Source organism: Ursus americanus, chromosome 11 (assembly GCF_024610735.1).
Source record: "Ursus americanus isolate L20-20 chromosome 11, mUrsAme1.1.p, whole genome shotgun sequence".
Classification (NCBI taxonomy): Eukaryota; Metazoa; Chordata; class Mammalia; order Carnivora; family Ursidae; genus Ursus; species Ursus americanus.
Window position 1 is genome coordinate 70,019,338 of NC_142137.1, and position 15,880 is coordinate 70,035,217.

The 15,880-nt window shown below is 40.5% G+C and overlaps 1 protein-coding gene across 3 annotated transcripts in view; it reads right to left on the reverse strand.

Moving 5' to 3' along the window:
• Nucleotides 1–15,880, reverse strand: part of PRKN (parkin RBR E3 ubiquitin protein ligase) — a 1,256,589-nt gene that overhangs the window by 839,840 nt on the left and 400,869 nt on the right. For all 3 annotated transcript variants that reach the window (XM_045805474.2, XM_045805473.2, XM_087865639.1), the window contains exon 3: nt 9,301–9,538. In XM_045805474.2, the coding sequence (XP_045661430.2) occupies nt 9,301–9,538 (238 nt within the window). The remainder of the gene's footprint in view (nt 1–9,300; nt 9,539–15,880) is intronic.

The following is a 15,880-nucleotide window of genomic DNA, read 5'->3' on the forward strand; positions in this document are numbered from 1 at the left end:
TACATGTTGGAGATTGGATTTTTTTGAGCCAAGTTTCTGTTTTAACTTTCTCTTCTACCATCCCATCCTCTATTCACTAATTTGTTCTTCTGCCTCATTTACCCTGGCCGTCAGAGCATCTAGTTTAGACTGCATTTGATTCATAGCATTTTTAATTTCTGCCAGATTCGCTCTCATTTCCGCCCTTAGAGATTGTATATTCTTGTTAATATTTTTAATATCTTTTTCAAGCCTCCACATCATCTTAACCATTGTTACTCTGAATCCCATTTTTGACAATTTGGTTATATCCACATCCATCAGTTCTGTGGCAGAGGACACAGAATCTGTATCTTTTCTTTTTTGGGGGGGATTTGTCCTCCTCGTCATTCTGATGAGGAGAGGTTGTGGGGATGCACAGAGCCCAAATTATTGACCAGGACCCATACAGTGTGCACTTGTTTTACAGGGACCTTAGGGATGTGGACTTCTTGATTTTTCAGCCTGCCTTCTGGGGGAGGCACCTGCCGTGCTGATATTCAGGCAGCCATGTTTGGGTGAGTCTCCCTGTCCCCTGTGAGGGGGGATGGGGATGGGCACAATGTGATTTGGTATTTCCAGCCTTTTGTTCTCTGGCAGCTTTCCCTGGTGGTTTTCTGTGACTCATCTGAGAGTCAGGGCATCAGTGGCCATATCCTAGCCTCTGTCTCAGAACAGAGAGATCGCAGTCCGCTCTCCACTGAGCTCTCCTGGCCACTTTTAACTCTGTTTCTGTAGGTGCTGCTAAAAACCTTGCAGCGTCCCGGGATGTGCACCCCACAGCCGCTCTCCCAGTCCCTGCTTCCAGGGCCGCAATGTTTCTGTCCTTTGTGCTTCTAACACCGCCATTCGCCGCCAGTTCCCTCATGCTCCCGAGCTCCCTGTTTCAGTGTGGTTTGATAGCACTCCAGAGCACCGGTTTTCTGTCTGGTTGCACGCATGCTCCCAAGCTCCCACTTTCAGTCTAGTTCGAGTGTGCGCTCCAGAGCTCCGGTTTTCAGTCTGGTCGCACGCACGTTCCCAGGCTCACTGTCTCAGTCTGCTCTCTCATGGGTGCCGGTCCACGAGTCTGGCCCACTCCCCAGTGTGGGTGGCTACTGCTTTCTGGTGCCCGATCGTGTGGGATCCCTCCCCCTTCTGTTTATCTTCCGATATCTGTGCGTGGATTCACAGCTCCCCACTTTGTACCTCAATACTCAGCGCTGGAGATGTTCGTTTGTAGAGATCCAGATGTGTCTTCTTGCGTCTCAGGCTGATTCCGTGGGTGTTCAGGATGGTCTGGTAGATGTCCAGCTCATTTTGGGGGACCAACTGAGGAAGGGGTCCCCTACTCCTCCGTCATCTTGTTTTCCTCCCAGGATCTCTATTTTCTTCCATTTTTTTCTTCTATTTGTCTATTCTCCCATCCATACTATACTGTCTTAATTATTGTAGCTTTATAGTATGTCATAACATTAGGTAGCATTAATCCTCTGACTTTGTTCTCCTTCAATATTGTGTTGGCTAGTCTGGTCTCTCCTTATAAATATCAGAATCAATTTATCAACATCCACAAAATAATTTGCTGGGATTTTTATTGGAATTGTGTAGATCAAGTCGGGAAGCTGACATCTTGACAATATTGAGTCGGCTTCTCCATGACAATGAAATGTCTCTTATTTTTCAGTTCTTGATTTCTTTCAAAAGAGTTGTGTGATTTTTCTCATTACAGATCCTGTACATATTTTCTTAGATTTACATCTAAGTATTTCACTTTGAGTGGTGCTAATGTAAATGTTATTGTTTTTTTAATTTCAAATTCTACTTGTTCATTGCTGGTTTATAGGAAAGCAATAGAATATATATATATATATATATATATATATATATATATATATATATATATATATATAAATTAATAAATGTTTATTTTATGTACTTTAATATATAATATGTTATTTATTTTTATAAATAAATATATATATATATATATATTTTATAATTTTAGAGAGAGAGAGCACAGGAGCAGGGGGAAGTTCAGAGGGAGACAGAGAGAAGCAGGAGCCTGATGCAGGAGCTCAAGCAGCAGCCTGAGCACGGAGCCTGATGCAGGGCTCCATCCGCTGAGATCCTGACCCGAGCAGAAACCAAGAGCCAGATGCTTAGCCAACTGAGCTACCCAGGCACTCCAATTAAGTTTTGTATATTAATTTTGTATCCTGCAACTTTAATATTAGTTCCAGGAGGTGTCTGTTTGTTCATTTTGATTCTTTCAGTTTTTCAACATAGACAATCACGTCATCTGTAAACAAAGACGGTTTTATGTCTTCTTCCCAATTGGTATACCCTTTCTTTCCTTTTCTTGTCTTATTGCATTAGGTAGAACTTCCAGTACAATGTTGACAAGGAGTGGTTGGAGGCCATGTATTTTTAAGGTTTTTTTTTTTTTTCGTATTTGTCTATCTTTAATTTTTTTCTATAAAATGTCTTTGAATTACATTTCAAGAATTAATTCTAGCATATAATGTTTCATCAAAAGTAGTCTCCTTCATTTAGTAAAAAGATACATGCTTATTTTATAGTAAAATGTTCTTCATTACTAATAAAATGCTTTCTTAGTAAGCTGAGGCAAAAATGACTTAAAGAACTAGATAAAATTCACAAAAACTTTATTTTTAAAAAGAAAAAAATAGTACACCATGTGATAGAAAAATTGATTTTTAAAATTTGACTCCTTGACTAAAATCAACAACATGACCTATTGTCAGACTATCTACTGTTTATAACCGAAATACTTAGAAGAAATGTAGAAACTCATTCTTTCCTCCTGATACTTATATTTTGAGGACTACAGGCTACTGGATACTTCAAACACAAGCTTTGGAGTAAGATAATCCTTGGTAAAATCTTGCCTTGTCTGAATCAGTTCCTCAAATAGTCTGATGCTATTTTCTATCTCTAATGAGGAGAATAACATTGTCTACCTGATGGGGCTTCTAAAGACCTAAACAAGATATAAACAAGACATTCACAGAAGCAGTGCTTAGTGCTTAGACCTAAACAAAGACCTAAACAAGCCATTCATGGAAGCAGTGCTTACTGCAGTTCACAGCAAGCACTCATAGATGTTGACCATTATTAGTACCACTAGATCCTGATGTTATAGGCATTAGAGTATTTCTATCATTTACAAGCAGCCAATACAAAAGCAGCTGACTTAGCCAATTCCCTAAGTCAAATCACTCTACTGCATTGCTCAAAACTCTTCCAGTGGCTTCCTTCTCACCAGGGTAACACTTAAGATGTACAACACCCTATGCAACTTACACCCATCTTTTTTTTTTTTTTTAATTTATTTAAATTCAATTAGCCAACATATAGTACATCATTGTTTCAGATGTAGTGTTCAATGATTCATCAGTTGTGTATAACACCCAGTGCTCCCATCTTGACCCCCTTATGACTTCCCTTTCTCCTACTGTTTCACACCCCCTCCCTGCCCAGCCCTGCTGGCCTCCTTGTATTCCAAGCATGTTCTGCCTTGGATCCATACCTGGCTCTCCCTCTGCCTAAAATCCCTCAATGGATGCTCTCTTCTGAAATGTCACTTTATCAGAAAGACTTTCTTAGCACCTTATACAAAAGAGCACCCCTTCCAACACTCTCTATTTCCTTTACTCTGCTTAATTTTTCACCAGAGGGCATATACTTACTAGTCATCTGTTTCTTTGCTTATTAGCTGCTCCCCAAGTAGAATGAGATCCATTCAGGTAGGCATTTTTCCTGTTTTTATTTTCTGCTATATCCTAGCACCTAGAATTATGCCTGGCACAGAGTGGGGATTCACTGACTTTTTGTTTATGTAGTTAATTAACTGTATGACAAATATTAGAGAATATTCCTTTTTTTTTTTTTTTTTGGCCCAATAACTCCATATAATCTGATTGTCAAGAGGTGATGAATGGTACCTCATTAAGGAAACAAAGACATAACATGATAACTTGGTTCATGCATGGGTTCCTTAGAGCTCAGGAGTTGCTCACTCAATGTTCTTATTCAAATGTTTATAAGATAATGTATTTTATACATTCACAATATTTTAAACAATACAATTCTTATTTTTTAGGATAGTGCTACTCAAAGCATGGCTGCTAGAACCACACTTTCAGCATGACCTGGGAGTACAAAGAAATGCAGATTCTCAGCCTTTACCCCAAGCTGACTGGGCTGGGCCCAGCCCTCACACAACTCTGATGCGTACTACAGCTTGAGAATCACTGCTTTAAGGGTACTTAAATGACTCATTTAGTTCTTTGGCTTTCTCTTATAAATACATAAGGATGTATAACATGCCTTAGATTCTAAGTAAAAATCATACAATTGGTTATTAATGTAGATCATGACATTGTCTCTCATGTTAATCAGTTATCTTTTGCCATCTATAAATTCCCCTAAAACGCCTCCCAGGGTTTCAGAAGTACTGATTGTTTCTGCTGCTTGTGTGGCTATAGCCTAGCCACTAGCTCTTTAGATCCCTCCTGAGTTTAGCACCTAAATTCTTCCTTGTCTAATTTGAACACCCTAGAAACATAATGAAAGTAGGTTTAATTCTTTTCAATTTCTTTCTTTGAGGCACAGATTTTCAAACATTTTGTAACCAGGGATTTTCTTTTCTCAAAACAAAACATGTTGCAGATGGGTAATACGGAAAACTAGTAAATATGAGACTTCTCTGGCTGCCATGGGTTCACTTGATTTGTCCACCTCTCTTGCCCGGGCCTGCCTCCTTCCTCTCACCTAGATGAGGGCACTAGGCAGTACCCACAGTTGTAAGGTTGGCAAATCCCTGCTGTGGGGCATAGTTTCTCAGAGTGCAGTCGGCAGCAGGATTTCTGGGCCTCTACCCCCAGCCAACTGAATTAATAAGCATGGAACGAGTGTCCACAGATGGTTCTTCTGCACACTGGAATGAATCACTGCTCTAGAAACTCTAAGCTGTCATTTTTAGTAAAGAAAAATAATCATATAGGCACACTGCCCACAGTCATTCCAGATAATCCCAATCAAGGTACTGCATTCTTTCGAACACTGAAATTGCCAAGATATTTTAAGAGGTGAAGTCAAATAATTTTAAATAAAGCATTGGTTCTAAAAGTTAAATACACAGGAATTATAATAAATGTCTTACTAGATTTACAATTTTAAGTAATTTAGTAAACATTTATCACTCTTCTAGGAGATTGGGGGGGAACTATAATAAACTGGACAGATACTCTGTCCTCAATGAGAAGAATTAGATGCAGAGGAACTGAAGTACATAACTGATAGTAGAAGATATAAGGAGATGATTGGAAAGGAGATGATTCTTCCCAAATCTGAATATGAAGGGATGAGTCTTTATAGTTCAATTTTAAGTTTAACATAGAGTTAAGTCTTACAGTTGATCTAAGATAACCCATTTCTCCGTTCCCATTCTTTCCAGATCTACATAATTAGCACACCCCCCTCACACAGCAAAGCTCAGTCCTGGTCTGGGGGGTGGGGGTGGCAGAAGCACATAAGGATGCCAACCCTGCCAGTCACCTGGTGCACCAGCAAGTGGTACTATGGCCAGTCCCCAGGCCTGCAAAATACACACAGCGAACAGTCAGTGGGTTAACGAGAACAGGATGATCAGAGAGAGGTCAGATGTAACTACAGGATTTATGCGAGAAGTAAAACTAAACGGTCTCATCATGGGGCATATAGTAATCTGAAGGCACCAGTTATGGTGGTGGTATCATTTACCACACCGTGTACATTTATAGTTTATTTAATCTCTTGTTTGGATTCAAAGAATTACATATTTCCATCAAAAATATGAAGTGAATATTAAACATTTAGCAGAATTTTCTGAGAGCCTACTAGTATCTCCCTCAATTCCTACAGTGAAGGAATATTTTAACTAAAAGTATTATGGTCTAGATAGACTATCAATTGAAGGTGACAATAATTCCAAAATTATTCTTCATCAAATAAAACTGAAGATGACTAAAGGCAATTTTATAATAAAATAAAACAATAAGATTTCTTTTTAGTCTTCAGGTAAATACCATTGACAAAGATGGCAGAGTCAGATATATCAAGAAACTGATTAAAACGTGTGAATAAGTAAAAAGGATAATTATTCTGCTAATATAATTATTGTTCAGATGATACATACAAAGGCTTGATTTTGCTCTAAAGAACATGAATTTTTTAACTTTTGAAAAAAAATTTAAATCCTTTTGAAGAACTAGTTTATGTCATTACTAAAATAATGAATCCAATTTCTTGATCCATAAGTAAATATTTAAATGGTATATAAATATATAATTTAATTATAGTTAATGTAAATTTGAACTCTCAAATATATCCTGTTTAGACAAAATATATTATATAGTTATCCTACCATAAACAATAAATATAATTGTTTCCAACTTTATGTTCTGACATTTTGCATAAATTGTATTTTAGTGAACATTCCTTTGTAATTTACAACCCATTGTAAGAATAAAACACTGATTATTTATCCATTCTACTATTTAAAGACAGCTATGTCATTTCTATCTTTTCACAAACTCCAATGGTCCTCTATAGAGATGTCTCCTCATGTACTCTGAGTTCCAGAACATGTGTATCTGGAATTTCATTAATTATTATGAAGCTGTGAATTAATTATTATAAAGCTCTCTCTGGTGACTGAATCAACTGAAATTCCCACCATCATGTATGAAAGCACTTTTTGCCCTAGATCCTAACCAATGCTTGGTATTGTTAGACTTTTAAATACTGGCCAATCAGGTAGGCTGCAGTGATACAATATTGTTGTAACAATATTTCTCTAATCAGTAATGACACCTTGAACATATTTCCAAGTTAACCAATCATTGTTTTCTCCTAAATGTCATTGTATCTACTACTTTGGTCCCTCCTATTTTTTTACCCATCAAACTAATCGATATTATTTTTTGCACCAATGTTCATTTAGACTGATCCATATTTACCCTTGTATTTTCTGAGCATCATCTCTCACATCCCATTTTTCACCCTGGGCTCACACCCACTCCTCCCTGTTGTGAGAACGTCATCAGTTCTTTCAGACTGAGTACAAATACTCTCAGTGTTTGTCTGGAAGTGTCTTTATTTCCCTCTCAATCTTGAGCAATATTTTTGTTAGGTCTGTTGCGTTCAGAACTCTAAGTTAACAGGTGTTACTGTTACTGTTTTACTTCTATTTTTCCTGCCAGGATCCATTCAAATTATTGTTCCATTATAAGTAATCTCTTTTTTTCATTTGATTTTAAGACCTTCTCTTTTTCCTTGGTCTTTTACTTTCTTTATAAAGTGAATTTATTTTTAGTTATCTTGATTAAATGTGTGTTATTCTGTTTTGCTTGGTTTGGTTTGATGATGCTTGGAACCATGTACTCTTGAGTCGGAAGACTTATCCATCTTGGGAAATTCTCAGTATTCTTTTAGAAAACAGTCTCTCTTCTATTCTGTATTCTCCTATAATGAAACTCCTATCAGAAATAGTTTGGCCATCTCTTCCAAACTCCTGGTCTCTTAAAAGCATTGTTTTACATTTTAACCTGTACCATATTATGGGCAATTCCCCATATCTATCTTCCAGTTCACAAATTCTCTCTTTGGCATTGCCAAACTTGCTGTTTTAATCCATCCACTGAGGACTTTTTTTATTATTATTATTATTCCAATAGCTAAAATTATGTTCTATCTAATAGCTATTCTTCTAATATACTTGATTTCTGTTTAAGGTTTTAATTTTTTCTCTTATGATTTAATTAACATAAAATGTATTTGTTTTGTATTCTGTTTCAAATTGCTAATTTTCTCAAGTTTCAGGGGAACCCGGTCTTCCAGTTTATGGTATACCCCTACTTCTACTTAAGACAGAATATCCCTTTGGTTGAATTCTAATGTTTGATGATGCATGCCCCTTGAATAGGGCGTGGTTCCCTCTGGAGGCGTGGATACCACGCTACCTGAATGTTCTCTTGGAATGCTTTTATGTATGCTCTGCTTGAAACATCAGATGCACCATAAATCTGAGTCCAATATTTATATTAACGTCCCATTCTGGACCACATAGATACTGCAGGGGTTTAGATGGATCTCATTTTCCCCCACGTACATCTCTTTCTTATTTCTCACTTCTTTTTTTTTTCAGTTTTCTAAGCGCTCAGTGCATGTAAAGGAGAGACGTCCGCCCCTCCACAACTTCCTCAAGACCACCAGAATGTTAGCTCATGCACTTAAATTCCGAGTTTATCCATTCCTCTATTTAAAGACAACTGTGTTGTTTCTACTTTTCCACTTATCCTTGGAAACTGTTTCTTTTTGTGATCTCATCCATGATTTTTTAAAACTTTATTAAATTTTACTTAGTGAAATTAGCAAGGGATACTTCATATTATTTTGGCCTCCATCTTGCTGGCTCCCAAACTCTCAGACACTGTGAAAGCCATAACAGCTTAGAACTGCCTATATTCTCATTTATAGTATGTAGGAGAGAAACGCACTCCTACCTTACAAAGTCAGTGCTATTATTTTGTGTTTTCTGTCACACACAGTCAAAAAAAAAAAAAAATCCTATAATACCTTTGACTATTTTGATTGGAAAATAAAAGACAAAGGGAGGCACATTAATATTGGCAAAATAACCAAGCAACCACCATCCTTGCTAAACAACAGCAGTTTTGAAATGGGCTGTGACACGGAGAGAAGGCAGAACCTCTCCCACCCAGGGTGTTAGTGACATTGCCATGTGCTGCCTTAGCACCGGCAAATGACTAAAATTGCCTCTAAAGTTCTCTTTCTGCTTTTTTAAATTTCCTTACATCATCAGACACATAATAAACCAAAATGTGTTTTAAGAAAATAGAAATAGAAAAGAAAGGCAAAAGTTGAGAGGGACATATATGCACCTTAATCATACACGTGGACACTAGTGCAATGCATCACATCTCCAGCACTCCTACTTCCCCAAGATAGATAGATAAATAAATAAAATTAAACACTATTATCATGGTCCTGACACCTGCTCCATCCCTTCCCTTCATTCTTAACCTGAAAGCCCTGTTCCACTGTACTTTTTAAATGTATTCACCTCAAGTGTTATAGCCAAGTGCCGTCCTTCTAATGATGCCACCTTCTAGCATCTAGAAGTTACCGTGAACTAAATATGTACATACTGAGGCCCTTCCCTGCGGAGGCCTGCTGCACAAAGCGCTCTGGCATAGACAAAGTCTGCACAATTACCTGGCCTTCCGGCAGGCAGGGTCCTCTCGTAGTCGTTGTTCAGGATCACAGCCAGACCCACCGAGTGGGTGGGAAGGACGGAGCTGCTGAGGTCCACGCGCGTCAAGCTCTCAGGCTCTCGCTCCGAGCCGTCCACGGCCTTTCGTGGGCTGTCCCCTCCAGTGGCCTCCCTTTCTTGGCCTTCACGCCAGGGTCTCAGCACGACATGAACGATGCTCTGCTGATCCAGGTCGCAGCTCTAGGGGGGAGCGAGGGAGAAACAGACGAGAAAGTGCAAGCGTTAAAACGCAAGTAAGGTTTAACTTGTCCTCAGTCCCAAGATACGCAGAAGAGCCTAAAATCTGTTTAGGGCCATGGCTGCACGCAGTCATGGAACTTGAGAAAAGAGCCATGTGTGACTGACGGAGTTGGACACACTGCCCCTGTCAGCACGTGTGCGTATGATACAGGTAACACGGCGCTGGGGCCACAAAACGACATGTGGGCATAAACGGACGACAGCAACAGAAAACCAGAGTAATAGTTGAAGCAACAGGAGCTCGAGCAGGGCAGAAACGTACCACAGGGCATACATAAGCACGGTGAAAAGCAATATTCTTTTTAAATCGATTTACTTCAGAAGTGATGTGTCCTCCCAATTATCAAATATAAATACCAGCATCCATCTCCATTTTAAAAAGCACAGAGAGTTGGTTATTGCCAATTACAGAGCATTTTTCTCTATAATTTAAAATAATTGTGTTTATGGTAGACTCCACACGTACCCCCATGTCAAGAGCAAACACATCACCGCAGGGATGGGGAAGCAAGCGAATAGTGTACCTGGGCCATCCCATCCAACATCACAATTAAAATCAGTGAACATTTGCAAAAATGCTCTGTGTCGATATATTGATGCATATGAACAGAAGACTGTAAAATTTACTGGAATTAAAGTTCAAAGTCAGATAATTTGCTAGGACTAAAACTAGACTACCCGAGATTAAAGCCCAGTCTCAGAATATCTACTGGGTAGAAAATCACTCATCTGTCCGCGGCCCTCCTCCCGCAGAGCCAGGACCTCATTCTCTCACTAAACACCTGAGTTTCAGTATCTACAAATTACCTGTAATCATGTTCTCATCTTAGCAATGTTCAAACAACGCCATGCACGCACAGCGATGCTGATGACAGTCCTAACTGGCCCCCATCCTCCCTCCAATGCTTCACCACTGTTACCAGCGAACATTGAAGAGGGGTGCCCATCATGCACCAGCATTTCCTGCGGACACACCACTGTGGACTCAGGTCACAGGATGCCCTCTGGGCCTCAATCCCATTTCTGCCTCTTCCCCATCCCATGCCCCAGACCTCTGTCACATGGAAATGCTTGCTGTCCCTGCCACCTGTTCTCACAGCTCTGTGTGTCTCAGGATGGTTCCTACTCAGCAGTGGTCACCGGGTCATCAATCTCTGTCCCCTTAGCCTGTCCCCACTCGAGTTCCCCATTTCTGTCAAAGCTGTCCTCCGCCACGGATCCAGGGGTCAAGCCCTCCCCTCCCACTTACAGCTCTGATTATCCTCCTGTGTCTTCTGAAGGCTTCTACAGAATCACCTCCTTGGGCTCCCCCGCCCTACCTTACACAGCAAGGTGCTAAGAGTAACTAATTCTGACTCAAAAATAGCCTTCACATCTTCCACTCCCTTACTTCTCAATTGCCATCTCCCCATTTTAAGCCTTTATCATTATAGTAGCTTTGCAATTGCTCCCTGACCTCCCATCTCTCCCTATAATCCATTATATACACGTTTCTGGAGTGTGCCACATAATCCTTTCAAATGTCTCCCTATTACCTATTACATAGAATCTGACATCTTACTATCATCTTCAGGCGTGTTTAGACTTCTCTCCTTTCTAGATCACCTATCTTACAATTTTATCTCCTTTCCGCTCCTCCATCATATACATGATAGATAAGGTTTTTCATCAAAGCTGTTCACTCCCATCTCTCCTCCTCCTGTCCTTGATTTGGGCTCAGTTGTGTGATTGGCTTTGGCCAGTATGATTGAACCAGGGCCTTTAAAGGTATCTGCACCACTGCTATGGTCAGCGATAGAGCACCCCTGGGTAGTTTCCACCTCCTCAGCCTGGGACCCCCGTGTGCACATGGCACAGACCTGCGTTCAGCCACAGAGAGGACCTAGTGCAGCTGCACCCACAGCGTGAGCAGAGCCTTCCAGCTGGAGGGGCTGCGGACCCCCAGCTGACCTGGAGGGGATGCTTGTTAACATATGGCACTGAGATTCTGTGGTTGTTCATTAGGCAATAATAGCTGACAATATCTATTTTCCATTCTAATTGGACTAATAGACATTCTATCACTATTTATCATGGCCTCAGTGTTCAGCCAGAACTCTAGGAATTGTACAGAGCCTTTGGCCTAAGTCATTTCAAATAAACCAACACCAAGATCGGAGCCCACTCGAGCGGGCAGGCAAGGGCAGGAGCTGTGCAACAAGAGGAAACAGTTGAGAATGAGTCTCCTAACATCCCCTGAGGTTTTTATCCATAGTGTGTTCTTTTCAAGAAGGTTCAATAATTCAGTCAGATAAAATTCCTCTCTCAACGTTCCGGACTTACGTGCTTCAGATAAAAGTAATGCCTTTCTTTCCCATCTGAATGCCAGCGATCTTTGCCTGCCATGCTCTTTCTGCAGTGGTCAGACCGTGGGTAATACTTGTGGGGGTGTGTGTGTGTGTGAGTGTGTGTCTGATCTTCAGACTCAATTTAGAAATTCTTGAGAGCAGCAACTGGGTCATACTTACATTTTTATTTACCAGAATGCCTCACACAGCGCTTTGAACCTAGTAGACAGAGAACGTATGTCTGTGAATGGGAAAGTCGAAGGACGGGGGCAGAAACAAGAATGAATGAAGGAAAAATATAAATAGTCATAAGCTCAATACCTAAAGTGCTCCATGGGGAACCAGAAGACTGTGGAAGAAAGAACATGAAATTTAAAGCCAGATAGATGTGATCTATTAGCTGTATAATTTTTGGCAGATGACTTTTCCTCCCTAAGCTCTAGTTTCTACATCTGTCATTGGCAATAATAGCACCAACTTTGAAGACTACTCTGAAGATTTAAGGAAACAGAAGGAGTGCAGAGCCCAATACACAGCAATAACTCAATACACAGTTGTTAGTATCAGTATCATCATTCGGGAGCTTTGAAAACCCAACAGCATTGGCCCCTGATCTTGTCCATCAGTAGAGACTCCGAATCCTATGAGACTGTCCCACTCACACAGTCCTACTTGGAGAATGGACACAGAAGGTGGAAGAAGCAGGCGCTATAGATGTGATAATCACTCTGACAACATTCTGGCTTCCTGTGAACTAGAAATTGATTAAAAAAAAAAAAATCCCTATCTGCTCAGATGCCATGAAACACATGAAGAACCTCAGCAAATTCTCAGAGCCTGCTAAAATTTGACAAACATGGAAGAAATCCAAAAACTGAGATTTTCCTTTCAAATCAAGATTTTTTTTTTTTTGAATGCCCAGGGTAGAACTGGAAAGGGGAATAGGAAGACCCTGAGCAGACTTCAGTAGTTCTAGTGATACATATAGAACATATTTCTCAGTCTGCATCCATGGTTCTGAGACCATTAATTGATTAATTCTTTGACTTCTTATAAAAAAAAAATGGCGTTGATCTCGGAAGCAGTCCCTTCGCCAGATGGTGCAAATGCACCATCACACTGGTTCAATTCAAAGCCCCATTAATAACACATTCCAGGGCTGATAAACTGGATGAAGTTTAGTTGTCTAGCCACTCCGAAGCCCAAAATAATATTTAGTTCTCATAGCATACAAAATTTCCTCAGCTTTGGGAGGTAGAGATTTTCAGTGGGAAGACAGCAGAGTTCTCCAGCAAGGTTTTAAACTTCTTCAGGGCAGAAACAATGTCTTATATATCTCTTTCCTCAATAAACAGAATATTGCCTGGCAAAGAGGAAACACGTTACGTTTGTGTTTTAAGTTATTAATTCAACAAGTAAGGCAGTGATGTAAGTTCTTTAGTGTGGATAAAACAAATAGCTATTTGTCTAACTGGACTTGCTCTTATGCTGTCAAGTGGAGCCGTTCTTCCATCAGGGACTGAGAAATCTTTATCTTAGGCACTATCTCTACAGTTCCTTTGATTCGGAGATGACCCAGTATTAATAAAATATCCATGGGAATTGATCGCCAACCAATAACCAACTCTCACACAGTTGGCCATTATCCCACCATATGCAAGAAATTGATATATTTTTCCTTTCCCAAAAAGGAGTTCCTCTGCTGACATGTAGTTGGGATTCACATATTTGAGAGTCCGGTAATCCAATTAGAACACTGGAAATAGGGGCCCTTGAGTGGCTCAGCTGGTTAAGTGTCTGCCTTCAGCTCAAGTCATGATCTCACGGTCCTGGGATCAAGCCCCGAGTCAGGCTCCCTGTTCAGTGGGGAGTCTGCTTCTCCCTCTCTCTCTGCCCCTCCCCTCGTGTGCTTTCACTCTCTCAAATAAATAAAATCTTAAAAAAAAAAAAAAAAAGAACACTGGAAATAAGTAAAACTTGAAAAACCTGTTAATGTTTTTCAAAATCTTCTTAATCTTTTAGACCTTGTAAAAACATGTAATCTTACTCTTAAAAGAACATTCCTGGGGATTGCAAAGTTATTGGAATGTTTTCCAAACACTTAAAGAAGGGCTAGACAGACAATCACTAAAATGATTAATAATGAGATTCAAAAAGTCAAAAATGTCCCATTATTAACAAAGTGCCTTCCTCTTCGATAGGAATAACAATCATATTAATAAAATGAGATAAGCACACACTATATTTGAGCTCTAGCCAGCCTCTAGGCTGTGTTACAAGGTTTTTGATGCATCAGTTGTCTCCTGTTGCCTGAGTCCTCCGAGGGAGGGGCTGTTACCATCCCCAAGTATGGCTCTGAAAAGCCAGAACTGGCTGGCACAAATCAAGCTCCTGATTTCACTGGCTGTTCATTTCCATTGCACCTGACAGAAGTGAAGGTGAGCCACAGAGAGGTTCACAGCAGGTTCAATGTCACCCAGCTCCTAAGTGTGAAGCCAAGGTAGAAGCCCAGGCCAAGGGCTCCCCATCATCCTTCTGTGACATCCCAAGCTCCACAGCATGGCTGCTCAGAGGTGGGGAGCAGACGGGGCAGGATGGAGGACGATGAGGGCACAGGGACCAGGGGAGGAAGAGCAGGGTTTGGAAACTGCATGGACACTCCCCAGGAACAAGAATGATTAGGAGGAAAGCCAGACCCCTGGAATGGGAAAAGCTGTGAAGGCAGCCCTCCTGGAACTGGCTCAACCGAGGCAGCACGAGAAGGCGTGGGTGGATCAGATTAAAAACAAACAAGCAAGCAGAGGGATGATGAAAGAACTGGTGCCAGTTACAGAGCCTCGGTCAAAGCACATCGAGTACCGAGAGCATGAAGGGAGCCTGACAACACGGCGGCGCCCCGGAAGGAAGGTCCCTGCGGCTCTTGCTGCTCTGAGGTCGGTGCTCCTCCAGGTCCCAGCGCCCCGAGACGACAGCACTGGCCACTCTGCACTGTGCGTACCTTCTTACGTGTGTCTCTCTGTTGCCAAACAGTGCCATTTTCAGGAAAAGATACTGAATGCAACGCCGCAGTACGTGCCACAGAGACCTGCTCACAGTACACACTCCCCCTGGGTCTGTCGAGCAATTCACGGAGCCTGCGAAGCTCCTATCATTTGTGGCGGCCATTTCGGAAGTGAGGAGACGTTGCAGATGGCTTGAGTCACTCACCCAAATAAGACCCATCACTAGGCAACGAAAAAGCCAGCGCTGCAGCCCTGTTCTCCAGCTGAAAGCCCAGGGCTCTTCCAAACACTGGGCGTTGGACCCTCCACCTCTCTGAATTCCTGATAGAAGCAGACATGTTGGATAGAACCTCCGGCCAGTCTACTGGTCTAAGCATCCTGATTCATCCATACTCATCAGCACACTTACTGTACCAATTCCAGTGCTCATTAAATTAGGTCAGGTTATCTCCAATACCATCAATCTTACTCATTTTTAGCTCTCTCCAGTCTGCTAAGCTCTGTTTCATCCTACAAAATGCTTAAATTATTTCAATGGAAAGGCTGTCACACATCCTATTGTGTACTAACTTTACATGTTAAGGTCTGAAAAATCTCTGATTTTCATTTGAATTTTTAATAACACACATTTTTCCCCAGAAAAGCAATAATATGATCAGCCAAGAATTATCAGATAAAGACTTCCTAATTTAATAGGCAATGATGTTATCAGATTTTAATTTTAAAAATCATTTTGACATTAAGGAGGTCTTTCATAGATAATTTTACACAAATCACCTAAATAAGAAAGAAACACTTTTTAAAACAACTTAAATTTTCTCCTTTCTTTTGCTGTCAAAAATTCAGAACGCTTATTAGTTGCTTCTTCTGACAATAACTTTTAACAAACATGTTTCTGTATGAGTTTTTAATAATGTATCTTCTATGTCAGAGAAAGACAAAATAGCAATTAT